General features: G+C 42.0%; 1 protein-coding gene across 1 annotated transcript in view; it reads right to left on the bottom strand.

The window, feature by feature from the left end:
- The window catches only part of LOC129410253 (protein NLRC3-like), a 43,933-nt gene that overhangs the window by 5,511 nt on the left and 19,739 nt on the right, over positions 1-18,683 (bottom strand). The window contains 3 exon segments of the mRNA XM_055157750.1: positions 17,999-18,045; positions 18,191-18,355; positions 18,459-18,650. Coding sequence (XP_055013725.1) covers positions 17,999-18,045; positions 18,191-18,355; positions 18,459-18,650 — 404 coding nt within the window.

Raw genomic sequence — 18,683 nt, 5'->3', positions numbered from 1 at the left:
TATTTCTGTCCATACCACAAATGCATTGTACGCAGAAACATCCAGTATATTGTAGAAGACAACCATTGGCCACCTTTTTGTCTTCCACTTGCACTGTGCGAGTGACCTTGTCCAGGTTGTCTACTCCTCCTTTGTTTTTTTTGGGGACAGTATGACACAACTGTGGTTCTCTCTGAGAATACAAACTTTGAGGAGAGAGGAGCCCTGTTCTTTGTTCCAAGAAGAGCAAGGGGAAGCTCAGGTTTGTTTTTCCTGACTGTTCCCACCATGTTCAGCTTCTTCTTCAACAGTTCTTGCCCGAGGTCAAATGACATGAAGGAATTATCACAAGTTATGATGTGCCCCTTACGACCCTTTGTCATATCCAGGACCACCCACTTGCCCTGATTCTTTTCTGGCACTCTGCTGGCAGATTTCCCTGTGTATATTTGCATTTTCCATGCATAGCTGTGTTTCGCATCACATGCTGCCCAGATTTTGATGCCATATTTTCCAGGCTTGCTTGGTATATACTGCCTGAAGGGACAGCAGCCTCTGAAAGGGACTAGCTGTTCATACACTGTCATCTCTGGCCCTGGATTGTACATAAACAGCAATTTCTCCACCCATTTGTCCCCAACATCCCTGATGGGAACACACTTCTCTCCCTATTGTCAAAGCGGAGCAGACTTGACAACACGTGAAAAGTCTGAAGTGACATTGTGGCACGAAAAATAAAGTGGCCTGATTCGTGTCTTGGACACTCGGGTGAAGAGAGGGGCTGAGCTGTCAACTGATCACCACCTGGTTGTGAGTTGGGTTTGCTGGTGGAGGAGGAAGCCGGAAAGACCTGGCAGGCCCAAGCGTGTAGTGAGGGTCTGTTGGGAACGTCTGGCAGAGCCCTCTGTCAGAGGGGCTTTCAACTCGCACCTCCGGGAGGACTTCTCCCGGATTCCGGAGGAGGCTGGAGATATGGAGTCCGGCCTCTATTGTCAATGCAGCCGCTCGTAGCTGTGGGCGTAAGGCCTGTGGTGCCTGTCGCGGCGGCAATCCCCGAACTCGGTCGTGGACACCGGAAGTAAGGGTGGGGGGTGCTCTGGGAGTATGGGGTTCAGGGCCCTTTGCTAAGGGCTGGCCGGTCCCTGTATGACTGGAGCAGTAGCTGTGTTCGCATTGCCGACAGTAAGTCAGACCTGTTCCCGGTGCATGTTGGACTCCGCCAGGGCTGCCCTTTGTCACCAGTTCTGTTCAATGTATTTATGGACAGAATTTCTAACCGCAGTCAGGGGACGGAGGGGGTCCGGTTTGGGGACCACAGGATCTTATCTCTATTGTTCGCAGATGATGTTGTCCTGTTGGCTCCATCGCACCAGGACCTGCAACGTGCACTGGGGCGGTTTGCAGCTGAGTGTGAAACTGCTGGGATGAAGATCAGCTCTTCTAAGTTCGAGGCCATGGTTCTCGACCGGATGGCTTGCCCTCTCCGGGTGGGTGGAGAGTCCCTGCCTCAAGTGGAGGAGTTCAAGTATCTCGGGGTCTTGTTCGACGAGTGAAGGAAGGACGGAACGTGAGATTAACAGGCGGATCGGTGCAGCATCTGCAGTGATGCAGTCGCTGTATCGGACCATTGTGGTGAAGAGGGAGCTGAGCTGAAAGGTGAAGCTCTCGATTTTCAGTCTTCGTTCCTACTCTCACCTATGGTCATGAGCTCTGGGTAATGACCGAAAGGACAAGATCGCGGATACAAGCGCTCGAAATGAGTTTCCTTCGCAGGGTGGCTGGGCGCTCCCTTAGAGATAGGGTGAGGAGCTCAGTCACGCGGGAGGAGCTCGGAGTAGAGCCGCTGCTCCTCCACGTCGAGAGGAGCCAGCTGAGGTGGCTCGGGCATCTGTTCCAGATGCCTCCTGGACACCTCCTTTGGGAGGTGTTCATGTCCCACCGGGAGGAGGCCCTGGGGAAGACCCAGGACACGCTGGAGGGACTCTGTCTCTGGGCTGGCCTGGGAACGCCTTGGGGTTCCCCCGGAGATGGAGGACGTGTCTGGGGTGAAGGAAGTCTGGGAGTCCCTGCTTAGACTGCTGCCCCCGTGACCCGGCCCCGGATAAGCGGAAGAAAATGGATGGATGGATGGCCTGATTCACCATCCCATAAGCTGCCAATAGCTTCATTTCAGGATCTGTACACCCCAGCAAGAAGCAACAGTTTCATGTAGGCATCCAGCTGTGTTTTGTCAATCTCCATCCAGCCAACACCAATCACTCTTCTCCCTTCCATGTTGGTCATCTCAAGCAGGATCTTCTGAAGAGGTTATGGAAAGAAAAGGTCAAATGTTTACTTGATGTCTTGGGCATGCGACACAGCATCTCTAGTAGGCCCTGGAGTCATTTTGATGATGTTCTCCCTTGGTGCCCTGCATTGGGTGTCAAGAGGGCTTGATGACCATGAAACATCACCTTTTCGTGACTTGAAGACCTCTCTTTCAGCCTCTGTGATATCTGGGTCCTCCTCATCAGATGTGTGGTCTTGTTCAAGGTCATAATGAACCTCATCCTCAGACACACTTTACTCAGCTTTGCTTTCCTCTCTGTCTTCAGGATCACTGTCATGACCATAGATATGATCCAGCGCCTCATAAACACTATACCTCTTGCTCATGTTGAATGATGCTCCAACAAACTGAAAATTTCTCACCCAAACCCTGTTTATAAATGCCAATGTTTATTTTTGATTCAAAATGTAACAATATGCTGCGAGAAAGTGTGTGTGTGTGTGTAGATTTTTGCACCTGTTACAATCAGTATTATTCCCCTGAATTTGACAGTGTCTTGAAATGTCTTCCCTATCCCACCCCCACTCTCTCATTTATAAAAGTAAATTACAATTAAAGCCGTAAGTGGCATTGAATGGCACTGATGCTCCACTTGTGTCTTTGTATTTTTTTATTTATTTATGTCTTATTTGGACTGTACTTGTCATTAAAAACACAAAGTCAAAGCTGATGTGCTAACATAATCTAAACATGGGCACTTTGGGACATCGCCATGGCAACACCATGCAAAATACAACTTCGGCCCCCGCACTTTTTTAATCAGGGTGACCTGAAGTATCACTGTGCCAAATTTCACATGAAGTTGATTTCTCACTTTGAAATGTAAGGAATTTTTGAAATTTTGCCTTTTGGATAATATGGGTGCTTTGGCACATCGCCATGAAAACCCACTGAAATATGCCATATGATTGTTACTGACTTTTTGATCGGGATGACATCAAAAGTCATAATGCTAAATTTCAGAAAATTATGTGATAGAAATAATTTTTTTTCACAAGCAAAAATGTTTCTGATCTCCCCCATTAAAGCAGAATTAAGTGTCTTTCAAAGACCCTTTGATGGTTACATAATGACATTTTGGGGTGTTTGTAGGGTACACTGGCGCCCCCAGCTGTCTTTGAGTGGAAAAAAAGACACACAACTTTGTTGCCACTGACACGGTGTCAGCTCTCAGGGTTCTGTTCTCGTTCTCATGAGAGCCAAATTGCTTTATGGCACTTTAACATACACACAGGTAACCGAGCTAGTGGCACGCCCCTTACTGATGCTTTTCACAGTTCACTGCAAGAATAAATATCTAATGTTTATTTGTGAGGTGTCAGCCATGGCACAACCAGCTAAGAGACCATGGAAGCCTTTGTCTGAGGATGCAAGAAAAAAACTGAATTGGACAGAGCCCAAGGAAATAACAGAGCTCAAGGAAAGAGAAGACGGAACACAGATCTGGAGATATTGTTACTGAACACATAAGTTTCATTTGCATTGCTATATCATTGTTATAGTTATGTAATTTGAGTAATTGTTAGCTTTAGTATGCATTTATCTTGTTTGTAAGTGCTGTTATTAGCATGCTCCATTTACCATTGTAGCTATGAAGCTGAAGCATTAGATTGACACACATTGTATATTTTGTATAAATCCTTTGATTTGATCTGACCTGATATCTGAGTATGGTTATGTTTACACTGAAACGAATCACCGTATCACTGTATTGGAAATGATCTGCGTCCAGACACGTCGTTTCTGTGTCCGCAAGCCTTCCCTATCCACACAGCTTTGCGCATATTTGTTTACATTTTACAGAAACTAAACTTAAAACCACCTGGCTAATTAGCATAAACTAAGCATTCAAAAAAAACCAAAAAAATAACAGCTCACTATTGTGCGCTGATGCGGTTCAGCTTCTGTTGGACTAAAGGACACGACTTAGTGGATTATGTGTTCTTTCATCCAGTCCTACTGAAACTAATACACCCAGTCCTACTGAAACAAATTAGAAACTTGCTGTGCTCAATGTCAGATATTTATGTAACAAATCATTCTAATTCATGATTTTATTTCTTCTTTTAATCTTGACTTTATGTTTTTAACTGAAACATGGCTTGACAAAAACACAGGTCATGCAGTGCTAGTGGAATCAACCCCTCCCAACTTCAAATTTGAATCTGAAACACGAGCAAATAAAAAGGGTGGAGGAGTGTGTGCATTTTTTAGAGATCATTTGGTTACACACAGGTTGTCATTTGGGGTGTTTTCATCATTTGAGTATATTTCCTTCAAAATGGAGCTAAAACAATCACCGTCCATACTCTACATCGTCATATACAAACCTCCTCAGCACTGTCAAAGTTTTATTGATGATTTTACTGAGATGCTTTCAGTTGTTTGCACAGACTTTGATGGTTTAGTCATTACAGGTGATTTTAATGTACATGTGGATAATGTGTGTGACAAAAATGCCAAAGAGCTTAATGTTGTCCTTGAAACTTTTGGTCTGACTCAGCATGTCAGTGAGCCCACTCACAACAGAGGGCACACTCTGGACCTGCTCATTACAAAGGGTGTAAATATTTCAAATGTCAGTGTGGTTGATGTTGCTCTGTCTGATCATTTCTGTGTCTTCTTTGACCTGTCTGTTATTCCCAAACCACCGGCTGCTCCTACAGTTGTTCGAAGGAGACACATAAATGATAACACAGGTGCACTGTTCATGGAAATGATACATTTTGAAATTGCCTCATGTTCTAATGTTGATGATGTGTTGAACTCTGTGACTTTGAGTGTTTTGAATGTTCTGGATGCCATCGCTCCGATAAAGGTTAAAGTGGTTAAAGATAGGCAAAAAGCTCCGTGGAGGAATGATGACTCAGTCAGAGCACAGAAAAGGGAGTGCCGGAAGGCTGAGCGGAAATGGTGCAAGTCAAACCTCCAGGTTCATTATGAGATTTACAGAGGAACAATGCATATGTACAACTACACTTTGAGTAAAACAAGAGAGAAGTATTTTTCGGACATTATTGGTAATTGCAATAACAACTCTCGTGTCCTGTTTGCAACAGTGAACAGATTAACAAACCCTCCAGCTCCACTGCCACTAGAACTAATTTCCACATCTAAATGTAATGAGTTTGCAGTTTTCTTTAATGACAAAGTTCAGGGCATCAAAAATGCCATCAATTCCACAACACAAATAACAAGCATGCAGCCACAGAGACACTTAGAGCTGAATCACTTTGCACCTGTAACTGACAAAACTGTTTTAGAGATCGTTACCAGTCTGAGTTCATCTACTTGCTGCCTGGACATGTTACCCACTAGATTTCTAAAGTCCGTCCTCAACAGTTTACTTTCACCACTCACTCACATAGTTAACATGTCACTTCAATCTGGAACATTCCCAAACACATTGAAAACTGCGGTCATTAAGCCTCTCCTAAAGAAGAGCAGTCTTGATGCCACAGTACTGAACAATTTCCGACCCATCTCAAATCTGCCGTTTTTTGGCAAAGTCCTTGAAAAAGCTGTTTACCAACAGCTTACGAACTTTCTCCAAATGAACAACTCCTTTGATGTTTTCCAGTCAGGTTTTAGAGCCTCCACAGCACTGAGACTGCTCTTATCAAGGTGACAAATGACATCCGCCTGAACACTGATGCAGGCAAAGTCTCAGTCTTGATCCTGTTAGATCTGAGTGCTGCTTTTGACACTGTCGATCATGGGATCCTCTTACAGAGACTAGAGGACTGGGTGGGCATCTCTGGTACTGTACTAAACTGGTTCAAGTCCTATCTAGAAGACAGGAAGTATTTTGTTGAAATTGGAAACTGTGTCTCAGATGACATGGCCCTGACCTGTGGGGTGCCTCAGGGGTCAATCCTGGGCCCCCTGTTGTTCAATCTCTACATGCTGCCATTAGGCCAGTTAATAAGCAGCAATAACGTGTCCTACCACAATTATGCAGACGGACACTCAGATCTACGTCTCTCTGGCAGCAGGAGACTATGGACCAGTGGAGTCACTTGGTCACTGCATCCAACAGATCAGTGTGTGGATGCAAAACAACTTTCTCCAGCTAAACTCTGACAAGACTGAAGTCATAGTGTTTGGTCCACAGAAACAAAGGGACAGTGTCAGCAGTCACCTCCAGTCTCTCTCTCTAAAACCTTCAAATCAGGCAAGAAATCTAGGGGTAATAATGGACTCAGACTTGAACTTTAACAGCCACATCAAATCAATAACATCTGCAGCCTTTTACCATCTAAAAAAAATAGCAAAAATCAAAAGTTTACTGTCTAAAGCAGACTTGGAGAGACTTATCCATGCGTTTGTCTCCAGTAGGTTAGACTACTGTAATGGTCTGCTCACTGGTCTCTCCAAACGAGCTGTGAGACCCTGCAGTACATCCAGAACATCCAGAACGCTGCAGCTCGGGTCCTTACTCGAACTAGGAAGTACGAGCACATAAGTCCTGTGCTCAGGTCTCTGCACTGGCTTCCTGTGCCTCAGAGACTTTAAAGTAGCTCTACTTGTGTACAAGTCTCTCCATGGCCGAGCACCAAACTCCATCTGTGACATGTTAGTGTCATATGAACCATCTCACACTCTGAGGAGCTCAGGGACCGGCCTCCTGCTGGTGCCCAGAGTCACGACTAAACAAGGGGAGTCAGAGTTTCAGGTTCATGCAGCTAAAACCTGGAACAGTCCTGAACATGTGAGACAGACTCTTCTGTGACGCTGTTTAAATCCAGACTCAAAACATTTCTGTTTAACTGTGCAAATAACTGAAAGGTTTTCATTCCGCACTCTTCTCTTTAATTTATGTCTCTCTTTTTTAATTTTAATCTTCATGATTATTTATGTTTTGATTTGTTTTTATTATGATTTTAATGTATTTCTTATTCTGTAAAGCACTTTGAATTACTTTTTGTACGAATTGTGCTATACAAATAAACTTGCCTTGCCTTGCCTTCTTTCTGTGACAGAGAAGTCTTCTGCTAATGGTAAGTCTGTTCTGTGCTTCTATTGCAACGAACAACTTCAGCCCAGATGCAAAATCAGCCCGAATGTTTAGTAAAACATTTGTGTTGGATCAGCCCATTTGGAATTTCGAGGAGAATTTCAAATGATATTTATTTAAAGAGTAAAATTACATTACCCCCCTGACATATTTTGTTGCGTACAGTGTTCACCAGCTTTATGAAAACAAATGTGAGTGCTCAGCTGAGTGGTGGGGGAGATGGGAAGAATATTTACGACAGTGCATTTTCACTAGCAACCTCTTGGGGGAGCACTACCGCCGAAGTTACTTAGTTCTGCTTTAAGATAATAGTGGAGCTTTCATGCATCACCATGGCAACACAATTAAAAATACTATATGGTTTATATTTTTTGATTGAGGTGATCAAAGGTAATTTTTCTGCAAAATTTCGTATATTTTGGAAAAAGTAAAAACATTACCTTCCACGCAAAGTTTTGTTGTGTTCTGTTGGAGGCGCTATCACAACATGTTTTCTGTGTCACAATTAGTAGGTTTTGGCAAGAAAATTTTACAACTGATTCAAATTTGATTCCAATCGGACTTTGTATGTGCAAATGGGAGCAAATTTTGACATTGGAATTTTTTTCTAAATCTGAATGAAATCCAAAATGATCATCCAGCTTATTCAGAACGCCCCCTCTTTTACGTTGATCCCTTCCTACAGAAGGATGGATGAGAGCCACGGAGTGGGAGGGAGGGGGTCGAGACCGCTGACACAGATGGTGTTGTTGAAGTGGCTGTATAGATAGGGCTTCTGGGTAATTGAAAGCTTGGTTGAGCTAAGCTGTGGTTGGTTGGAGAGGAAGTTGAGGCATGGTCCAGCTTCTGAACCTGACTGAATCATTTTAACTCCACGTCAGTGAAAATGCTAACTCAGCATTTAGAAATATTCAATCCAAGATGGCCAACTTCTGGTTTGTCAGGGAGCATAGCCATAATAATATTTTTTGTTGGTCTTGACATGATGAATCTGTGTACCGAATTTCGTGGCTCTATGACAAAATTTACATTGAGACGGCTCCCATAGGCTGTATTTTGACTTTTGAAGGTGGTTGCATTTTTGTATACGTAGTTATGCAACACATATTTTATCAAATCTTTTGGTACTTTTGAAATTTGGGCAGTATTTGGTGAGTTTTTGAATATGTTTATGGGCCAAATTTGAGCTCAAATAGCAGAAGAAGAATAAAATAACTTTAAAAAAAATTATAAAATAAAATTATATACAGTCTGTTGGTACCCCTCTGGTAAGGAAAGAAAAATCAACAATAATCACTGAAATAACTTGAAACTGAGAAAAGCAATAATAATAATATTTAAAAAAAAAATCCTGACAAATAACCAATGAAAATCAGACACTGTTTTTGATTTCTTAATCAACAGATATATATATATATATATATATATAAAACTAATTACACTGGCCTGGACAAAAATGATGGTTCCCCTAGAAAAGATTCTAGGTAATTGGACAATAGGGACATGTTAAACTTAGGTGTGTCTCTAATCTGCATCACAGGTTCTTCAAACTTGTCCTCAGTCAGTCTGTCTGTTTAAAGGGCGATATGTGTCATTGTGCTGTTTGGAGACATGATGGACACAACACTGAACATGGACCAGAGAAAGAGAAGAAGAGAACTGTGTCAGGAGACTAGAAAGAAAATGATAGACAAGCAGGTTAAAGATAAAGACAATAAGACCATCTCCAAGCAGCTTGATGTTCCTATGATTACAGTTACACATGTTCTTCACAAGTTTAAGGTCCACAGGACTGAAGCCAACCCCCCTGGATGTGGCAGCAAGAGGAAATTTGATGACAAATTCAAAAGATGGATCATACAAATGGAACCAAAAAGCCCAGAACAACCTCCAAAGAAATTAAATGTGAACTCGAAGGGCAAAGTACATCAGTGTCAGATCACACCATCCATCAATGTTTGAGCTGAAGTGGACTTCATGTGAGGACACCACTGCTGAGAGCAAATCATAAGAAAGTGAAACTGGATTTTGTCACAATGCAGATTGACAAGCCACAAAGCTTGTGGGAGAATGTTCTTTGGACAGATGAGACAAAATGGAGCTCTTTGGCAAGACACATCAGCTCTATGTTCACAGACACAAAAATGAAGCAGACCAAGAAAAGAACACTGTCCTACTGTGAAACATGGAGGAGGCTTGGTTTTGTTCTGGGGCTGTTTTGCTGCATCTGGCACAGGGCGTCTTGAATCTGTGCAAAATACAACGGAATCTCAAAACTATCAAGGTGTTTTGGACCAAAATATGTTGCCTAGAATTAGAAAGCTTGATCTCAGTCATAGGTCATGGGACTTCCAACAGGATAATGACCCAAAACACACAGCTAAAACCACCCAAGAATGACTAAGAACAAAATATTGGACTGTTCTGCAGCAGTCTGTGAGCCCAGATCTCAATTCTCTTGAACATCTGTGAAAGGAGCTGAATGATGGTGTCTGGAGAAGGAATCCTTCAAACCTAAGATAAACAGAGGAGTTTGCTCACGAGAAATGGGTCAAAATACTTGTTGACCTGTGCAGAAGTCTCATTGACAGTTACAGAAATCATCTGCTTGCAGAGTTTGCATCAAAAGGTTGTACAACAAAATATTAAGTTAAGGGAACCATCATTTTGTCCAAGCCAGTCTCATTATTTTGTTTTTTTTCTAATAATTCTGTTGAACCACAGGTGAAAAACAGTGTTTGATTTTTGTTTGACATTTTGCTTTTCTTAGTTTCAAGTTATTTCAGTGAATACCAACAATTTTGTCCATGACTGTATATATTTTTAGCAAAAACAACATATCCGTTAACATGGGAACAGCATATTATACGTTTTTTGAAAGCTCTTGACCTTCCCCACGTCACTGTGGGGTCATTGGTGAATGACGGGTGCGTCTGCACCATCTCGTCGGGGTCACCCTTTGACCTCCCACTGACTTGCATTCATTTTCGCAGTGATAAATATGGCCTTGGGCATGGGTTACTGGGATACTGATGTTCATGCCGGGGCCAACCGAGAGGAAGAAGCTGCACAACTTCCTCTCACATACACCCATGCACTCATCATTGCCCATGCGCTCATAGTAGCAAAAGCAAAAGGCTCTACACCCTATTGGGGCTTGGGCCTAATAAAAAATAATAATAATCTGAGCAAAAACAATATATCCATTAACATGGGAACAACGTTTTTTTTTTTCTCTCTCTACCTACCCCACCCCGTGGGGTCAATGGCAGATGAGAAGCACCATCACGTCAGGGTCACCCATTGGCACCCATTGTTTTTTTTATTCATTTTTAACAGCTATAAACATGGCCCATGCCTTTGGCAGTCTGATGTTAGAAGTGTGTTTGGGGGACAGGAGAGCTTTGCACTACTTTTGTTAACATTGAGTCAAGGCGTGAAGCTGTTCATATTAGCAAGAACAAATATGCATGTCCCATGCATTTGGCATTGGTTGCTAGTGTGTAATGATGATTTAGGACAGGTTAGACTCGTCTATTTATCTGGAGGACTCACAGTTCATCCACATCAAGTAATAGTCCCTGTTAGTCTAAGGCAGTGGTGTCAAACTCATTTTGGTCCGGGGGCCGTATCCAACCTACTTTGATCCCAAAGGGGCCGGATCAGAAAACTCATGTCATATAAACCCCAAAAATAACAATAAGTTCAAATATTTGTGCAGAGAAACACAAATCTATTACAGAAATCTTTTTTAATTGATGAACTCTTTCTTATTATAATATTATGAACCTGAAACTTTAAGAAAAATTAAATTTCAACACAATGTTTTAACATGAACTGTGAATGTAAATAGGAATAAGTCAATTTTTCTTGGAAAATCCTGCACTCGGCTCCACTTTTCTCATGTTGGACATTTTGTTGATGAGGGTGTCAGGGTCAACAGTCAAAACGATCGTCCTTCAAGAGCGTTTGGAAAGAGACAAGTCTTCATTTGTGCTGCTCTGGTGGGAGGGGCCACGTACAGAGACACTGGAGACGCTGCTGTGATAAACACCACAGAAAATTAACAATATTTTAATAGAAAATATAATTAAAATATTTTTGTAGAAAATCACAGAAGGGCCACATTAAAGGTCTTGGAGGGCCGGGTCTGGCCCCCGGGCCTTATGTTTGACACCTGTGGTCTAAGGTGACATCTGTTCCTCCGTAGAGAACCCTTGTCTGTCTCTACCAAATAAGATCTGGGAGCATTGGCAGGTCTAATGACTGCTCCAGTGGTTCCTTCTGTAGTAATCCCCACTTTCTATCCTGTCAGTACTTCTGGGAGTCTTGCACAGTTTCTTGGGTTGAAGTGTTTTGCCTGCTTACGCCTCCCTCCTCATCCCTTTTTCGAAAGGTCTGCAATTCCAGCCACTTAGATTCCAACTTGACTGTGGGTTGAGGTGGGGAAGTGTGCAGGTTTCTTCCCATGAGCAGCTGTGCAGGCGAGAACCTGTGTTCCAGTGGGGTGGCTCTGTGCACCAGTAGCGCTCTGCTATAGTCACTGTCCTTTTTCCACAAGTCTTTGAAAGTATGAACAGTGCACTCCACATCCCCTCTGGCTTGGTGGTACCTGGGATTGCTCATGACGTGTGTGAACTGGTGCTCTTTTGCAAAGTGTCTGAACTGTTCTGATGCAAATTGCGGCCCGTTGTTGGAAACCACATTCTCTGCAACTCCATGTCTCACAAAGGTCAAGGTTTCACAGCTTTTATAGTGACCTCTGCAGATGTGTGTTTGAGTTCAGCAATCTCGATGTACCTGGAGAAAATTCAATAATCAGGAGGTAATGTTCTTTGATTACTCAAACAGATCTGTGCCAACCTTCTGCCATGGGCGGTCGGGCACAGGAGTGGGTGTCAGTTCTGTAACCTGTGCTTTTGACACATTTCACACCTGTATACCATCTGATCTATCTGTAAATACCCTGACGGCCTTCGTGCAGACGTTGCAGAATATCTGCTCTCAGTTTAGGCAGCAAATTGTGAGCTACATGCCCATTCTATGTTGCCAGTAACCTTTTAACTCTGGTTCTAGCTTACATGTTTCTGGCCAACTTGTCAAACAGTGGTTAATGACCTTTTTAAACAGTTCATCATTTTCCTGTGCTTACTTTGTCCCCTCTAGCCTTTTGTGTGTGTAGGGGAGATGAGATACGACACAGTCCACAAAGAGCTCTACCTCTTTTTCCAGCTGAACGTCTCCTGCAGAAGGCAGGCCAACCGTGACAGAGCATCAGCTGTGACAAACTTATTTCCGGGCACATGGACGATGATGAATGTAAAGCGTAGCAGCCTGAGGCAAAATCTCAGGATGTGCGGAGGAAGGTCATCCAGACCTCTTGTGCTCAGAAGAGGGACCAGGTGTTTGTGATCTATAATAAAGGTCTGTAGTCCCATGAGGTAAGATTAAAGTCTTTTGCATGTCCATGTGACCGTGAGCACCTCCTTTTCTATTTGTGCGTAGTGCCTCTCCATGTCTGTTAGTCCTCTTGAAATGTGAGTCACTGGTCGCCATGGGCCGTCAGACTGTTTCTGAGTCAGTACGGCTCCATTCCCATATGGTGATGCATCTGCAGAGACTCTTGTGTCTGCTGAATTGGAGGACTGAGTGAGCACTACTGGGAGGCTTAATAGTTCCTGGGGCTCTGCCCAACTCCACTCATTTCTCTAATAATATGTGCATGAAGTAAGAAAAGGAACAGAAAACTAGACAGTTTGGTAAATAGCCTGAGAGTGGCAAAAAACTGAGTCAGATAAAGGTAAACATGATGCTTCTTCCTCTTTATGCAACATGCTTTCTCTAGTGTGTGTGACAGACAGTGCTGACTGGGTGAAAGGTGAAAAGATGGTGTGAGAAGAAGACACCACTGCGTATCTCTTGGAAATCTACAATGAGGAACTGTGTGGACCAATAAGAAGAAGACAACACATGGCGAGAAACAAATAAGGCTAGATGACTCGATGTTTAGAAGAAGAAGGGCTGAAGTGGCTGAACTATAAAAAGGGTTCAAGGAAAACTAAGGGGTCGAGAGCGGAGTGCCTGTCTGGACCCCTACGTATGTATGCTAGTCAGGGAAACATAGGAGGAACCCTACTGCTTTTGTATACAAAAAGCATATAAAAGCATTCAATGCAATAAGTCAGATAAGTGAAAAAAATTAAATTCTCTGAAAACGAGATAGTTAGCCATGAGATGGCACACATCCTCCACGCTCTGTGGCTGCAGCAACTGCTGGATTGCCTTTAACTTGTTGGGATCAGCCTCTATGCCTTTTGTAGAAACTTTATATCCCATGAAGATAATTTCACTTTTGGGAAACTCACATTTCTGATTCAGAGTGAGACCCTCCTTCTGGAACTTTTGGAGCAGACAGTGCAGTCTGTGGTCATGCTCCCGCATGTCTCTGCCATACACCGGCACATCATCGGCATGACAAATCACACCTTCAGAGTCCTCCAGCATCTGGGATATTTTCCTTTGTAAATGTTCCGGCGCCAATATTAAGGGAAGTCGGTTGAACTGAAACCGTTCAAAGGGCGTGATGAAGGTTGTGAGGGACCTTGACTCTGGTGTGAGAGGGATTTGCCAAAATGTGGAATGAGCTTCGAGTTTTGTGAACATTTAATCATCTTTCATCATTGCAATGTTTGATCAGCTGCTGGGAGAATGTTGCATTCCTTTTTTACTGCTGCATTTAGGAGTGTGAGGTCACGACCAAAAAGCAGTGATTGGTTAAATTAAAAAAGTACCCGCCTACCATCAAGCGAACAAATCCTAAGGTTGGCTGATAAATCAGGCTAGTACAATACCAGTGTTTTTCTAATCTCAACATCTAACGAGCAGGGGTGAAAGTAGACTGGTGTGTTATATGTGAAAAGGCTCCTTCAGCTTGCCTAAACCCTGAAACACATCTGGGTACGCTGCTCTGAAATCTGTCTCAATTTCAGTGACTGTGTCTACTCTGTACACCAGTCCTAGAGCATCACACGCTTGTCTGCTCAACAGTGGCTGTAATAGACCTGACACAAGATACACACAAGATCTTTCACTACCAGCTGTGCCCCAAAGCAGCTCTTTGCCTTAAATTGGTAAAAAAAAAAAGGGTTTCTGTAGCTTACCGTCCCTGTCTAGTCTGTACGTTATCTCTGGAAAAGACATAACATCTGACCATGTGCCAAGTTTAAATTCTACCTTTAATATTATATTGTTTAGCCAAAATAATATATCCGTTAACATGAAACAGCATATTATATGTTTTTTGAAAGCTCTCTACTGGTTGAAGTAGTAGTAGTAGTGTTTGTAGTAGTAGTAGCAGCAGTGATTGAAGTAGCAGTGGTTGAAGTATAGTGTTTGTATTAGTAATATATGTAGCAGGAGTATTAGCAATGGTTGAAAGCATAGGACATCAGCTGGACATGGAGAACCCCCCCCACGAAAATCACAAGAAAACTGTTCAAATGCAGTATTTGGTGGTATTACAATATTGGCTGCAGTTATTACTTTGTGACATGTTTTGCCCTTACCTAGCCAATAATGTGATAACCAGCAAAAAAAAAAAAAAAAAAATCTGTAGATAATGTAATAAATTATTGGTTCACTAAAGTTATTACATTATTGGCTGGTTATTACGTTATGGGCTTATTACATTTAAACTTGGCCAAATTTATTTATCAGTTTCTACAATTCTTTGCCCAAAACTGGAATTGTGCGTCCATCCTTCTTGGTTTAAATAATGTATTACCCCAAACTGTGAAATAACCTTATCAATATTTATTCATGGGTGGGGAGTCCCTGCCTCAAGTGGAGGAGTTCAAGTATCTCGGGATCTTGTTCTCGAGTGAGGGGAGGATGAGGCGTGAGATTGACAGGTGGATCGGTGCAGCATCGTCAGTGATGCAATCGCTGTATCACACGATTGTGGTGAAGAGGAAGCTGTGCCAAAAGGCAAAGCTCTCGATTTACCGGTAAATCTACGTTCCTACCCTGAGCCTTGGGTAATGACCGAAAGAATAAGATCATGGATACAAGTGGTCGAAATGAGTTTCCTCTACAGAGTGGCTGGGCACTTCCTTAGAGATAGGGTGAGGAGCTCAGTCACATGGGATGAGCTTGGAGTAGAGCCGCTGCTCCTCCACGTTGATCTGTTCTGCATGACTCTTGGGCACATCCCTTGGGAGATGTTCCAGGCATGTCCCACTGGAGGCCCCGGAGAAGACCCAGGACACGCTGGAGGGACTATGTCTCTCGGCTGGACCCTTCTTAGACTGCTGCGTGACCTGGCCCCGGATAAGCGGAAGAAAATGGATGGATGTTCTTAGTTGAGTAACAGCAGTAAAGATTGGGACATTTCAAATCTTCTGTATCAAATGGAGATACAATAAAGATAATTTGTGAACCATTCTTATTCCAAATACATTTCCTGATTAACTCTGACATTTTAGTAAACATTCCAGCTGGTGGAACCATGGGGATATTTTTAAAGAAAATTCATTTGGGCGCCTTCAAGCAGAAGTAAACAGCAAGGCCAAAAATTCAATTTAATGCATCTGATATAAAAATGTATTGAACAGATACATATGTACTCTAGTTTATGAAACTGTTGACCTTTTTTCTGTACCGTTTTTGGTTCTAAAGTTCCATATGTTTTAAACAGACCATGTATGAAACATGGAACAAAAATTATTTCCCAAATTTCAAAGACCTGCAAATCATGTCAATAAATGGATGTATTTCATCATATCTTGTGTTATTCCATCTTTGAACTGTTGATGAAGGTACAGGATTTAAAAAAAAAAAAAAAAAAGTATTTAAAATAAGAAAAATTAACTTGGAAGGACTGACATATTTTATAGAAATAGTTTCCTTTCATTTTGAAGTAATATTAAAGTATTCAGAAGAAAAAAGTTGACAAATGATGTAAAATCCTGCACCTTCTACTTGTTTGTACAATTTTCCCTCTGTTACTTTTCCCTCCGTTACCGTGACCTTTCTTAATAAAAAATCTCATGACTCAAAAAGTAAGAGGTTTTTCAACCTAATCTTGTAACATATGGTAGAAAACTATATGACACAAATATTCAAACCAGTTTGTTAAGGATCTGTAAGTGAGAACCAAGAGTTATCACTGTTTATATTTATTGCCCAAAAAGTGCTGCATATTTCATTCCCTCCGTTACCGACATGAGTTTTAAAATTTTTGTCTTGAACTTGAAAGAATATCACAGGTTTAACTTGACCCTGTTGGAGTGTAACTCTTTCCTACATTCTGATACTTTACTTATTTCAATAGTCCCTCTAGTTTCTGAATAAGAGACATTTGAATGTAAAAAATCTGCCCCTGTTTCCCTCCGTTACCACTTGACCGGACCCATTTCTAGAATATTGATCCTACCTATAGGTGATACTGGTAAAACTTGCCACCAGTCCAAGTTTCTGGAGGTGAATTCTATTATTCTGTTCTAGTGGAGTGACACAATGAGTGTGAATACATGCACATCAATATCCCAGTTATTATATCTTGGTTATTGAAGTATTCGGAATACTGTGTATACAAGTGCACTGAGAAACCGGGATATTCATATCACTGTGTACATGATGAAATGAAGTATACCGGTTTCTGGTTTCAAAAATGATATACTTAATAAAAAAGGAAAAATACAAACAACCATGAGGTTTTTTAGCATAGGAAGCTCGGAAGGTTCGTAACCAGTGATAAGGAACTATGATCCACTGCACAGATCAAACTGAACTTTCCAAACACACTGCAACAGATTCTTAATTAAAATCTTCTGCATAAATAAACTCAACTTTACAACATATATAAACCATAACCACTATACAGCCACATCAACCCATTTGATCATATAATTCAGCTCATTTGCATAAATGTAAGTGCTGATAAAAACAGCTCGCTCCTTGTGCGCTGATGCGGTTCAGCTTCTTTCAGACTAAAGGACACGACTCAGTGGGATATGTGTGTTCTTTCTGTGACAGAGGGATGGGCTGCTGATGGTGAGTCTGTTCTGTGCGTATATCATGTTAGAGATGGTTCATGTTTAACTTTTCAGAGATTATACATGTGCAAGTCATACGAGTGCAGACTGTACATGTGCAGGTTTAGTGCACCTCTATTTTAGTTATTTCATTCATGTATGGTCACTTTATTTATGTTGGTCATTTTATATCTGCACATTTGTTTCATACATAATTTGTGTCAAATCTAAAGCTGGGATGTAAATTTTAATCAGTAGTTCAGAAAAGTTAAACCAGCACAAGTAACAGCACGACTGGGCCACCATTACCAGAAGTCAGTTTTGACAATCAGTTCTGATGGAGCTTGGTGCTTCTCCTTTGCTCCCAGGAGCAGTAGTTCTGATGGCATTGTTGTGTATGTTTGAGCTGAAACATGAGTGCAGCTCAAACACAGCTCCAGACTGGACTCTTCAGGATCTGCTTTAAAAACAACTCTGGATTCATGGATGTAGAGTTGGACTATGAAGTCTAAATATATTCTCAATGTTTTAAATGCAAAAAATAATAAACAAACAAACAAATAAATACATAAATAAATAAATAAATAAACAAATTAATTAAAATAAAATAAAGCATAACTGTATTTCTTTTATACTTACTCTTCCACGGGCAAACTGTTAACCAGTGAACACCTGCAGGCTCCAGTCTGTAGGAGAACACACATTTTTCATTACTGTGGTTCATCAAGGCTTTATGTTTAATCTATTAAAATAGACTGAGTCTGTATGGTGTGAGTGTGTATGGTACAGTTACTGCTCCACAGGAGCAATGGTGGGAAGACAGGTCCATACCTGAGAGAGTCCAGTGTGCAGTGGGGGTCCTCCTGTAGAGCAGACAGGAGCTTTACTCCTGTGTCTCCTGGATGGTTGTAGCTTAGGTCCAGTTGTCTCAGATGGGAGGGGTTGGACCTCAGAGCTGAGGCCAGAGAAGCACAGCCTTCCTCTGAGACCAACAACCTGACAGTCTGAGGACAGATATTGTAATCAGTCAATTCATTAGTAACATTCAATACAAATGGGACATCATGTCATTTTTATTAATTGTAATTCTCAGTGTAACTAAAATGAATAATGTGACCTGAGCTGTTCCAGTTTACAGTGACGACTCTTCAGTCCAACAGACAACATCTCCAGCCCTGAGTCCTTAAAGTCGTTGTGACTGAGGTCCAGGACTGTCAGACTAGAGGACTGGGAGCTGAGGACTGAGGACAGAGCTTCACAGCTTCTCTCTGACAGATTACAGCTGCTCAGTCTGGAGGACGAAATGGGAGCTCATTAGAGAAGA

Source organism: Boleophthalmus pectinirostris, unplaced genomic scaffold (genome assembly GCF_026225935.1).
Source record: "Boleophthalmus pectinirostris isolate CB_2022bp ecotype Guang Dong unplaced genomic scaffold, ASM2622593v1 HiC_scaffold_22, whole genome shotgun sequence".
Taxonomy (NCBI): domain Eukaryota; kingdom Metazoa; phylum Chordata; class Actinopteri; order Gobiiformes; family Gobiidae; genus Boleophthalmus; species Boleophthalmus pectinirostris.
Note: the sequence above shows the minus strand (reverse complement) of the source record. Positions and strands in the feature narration are given on the sequence as shown.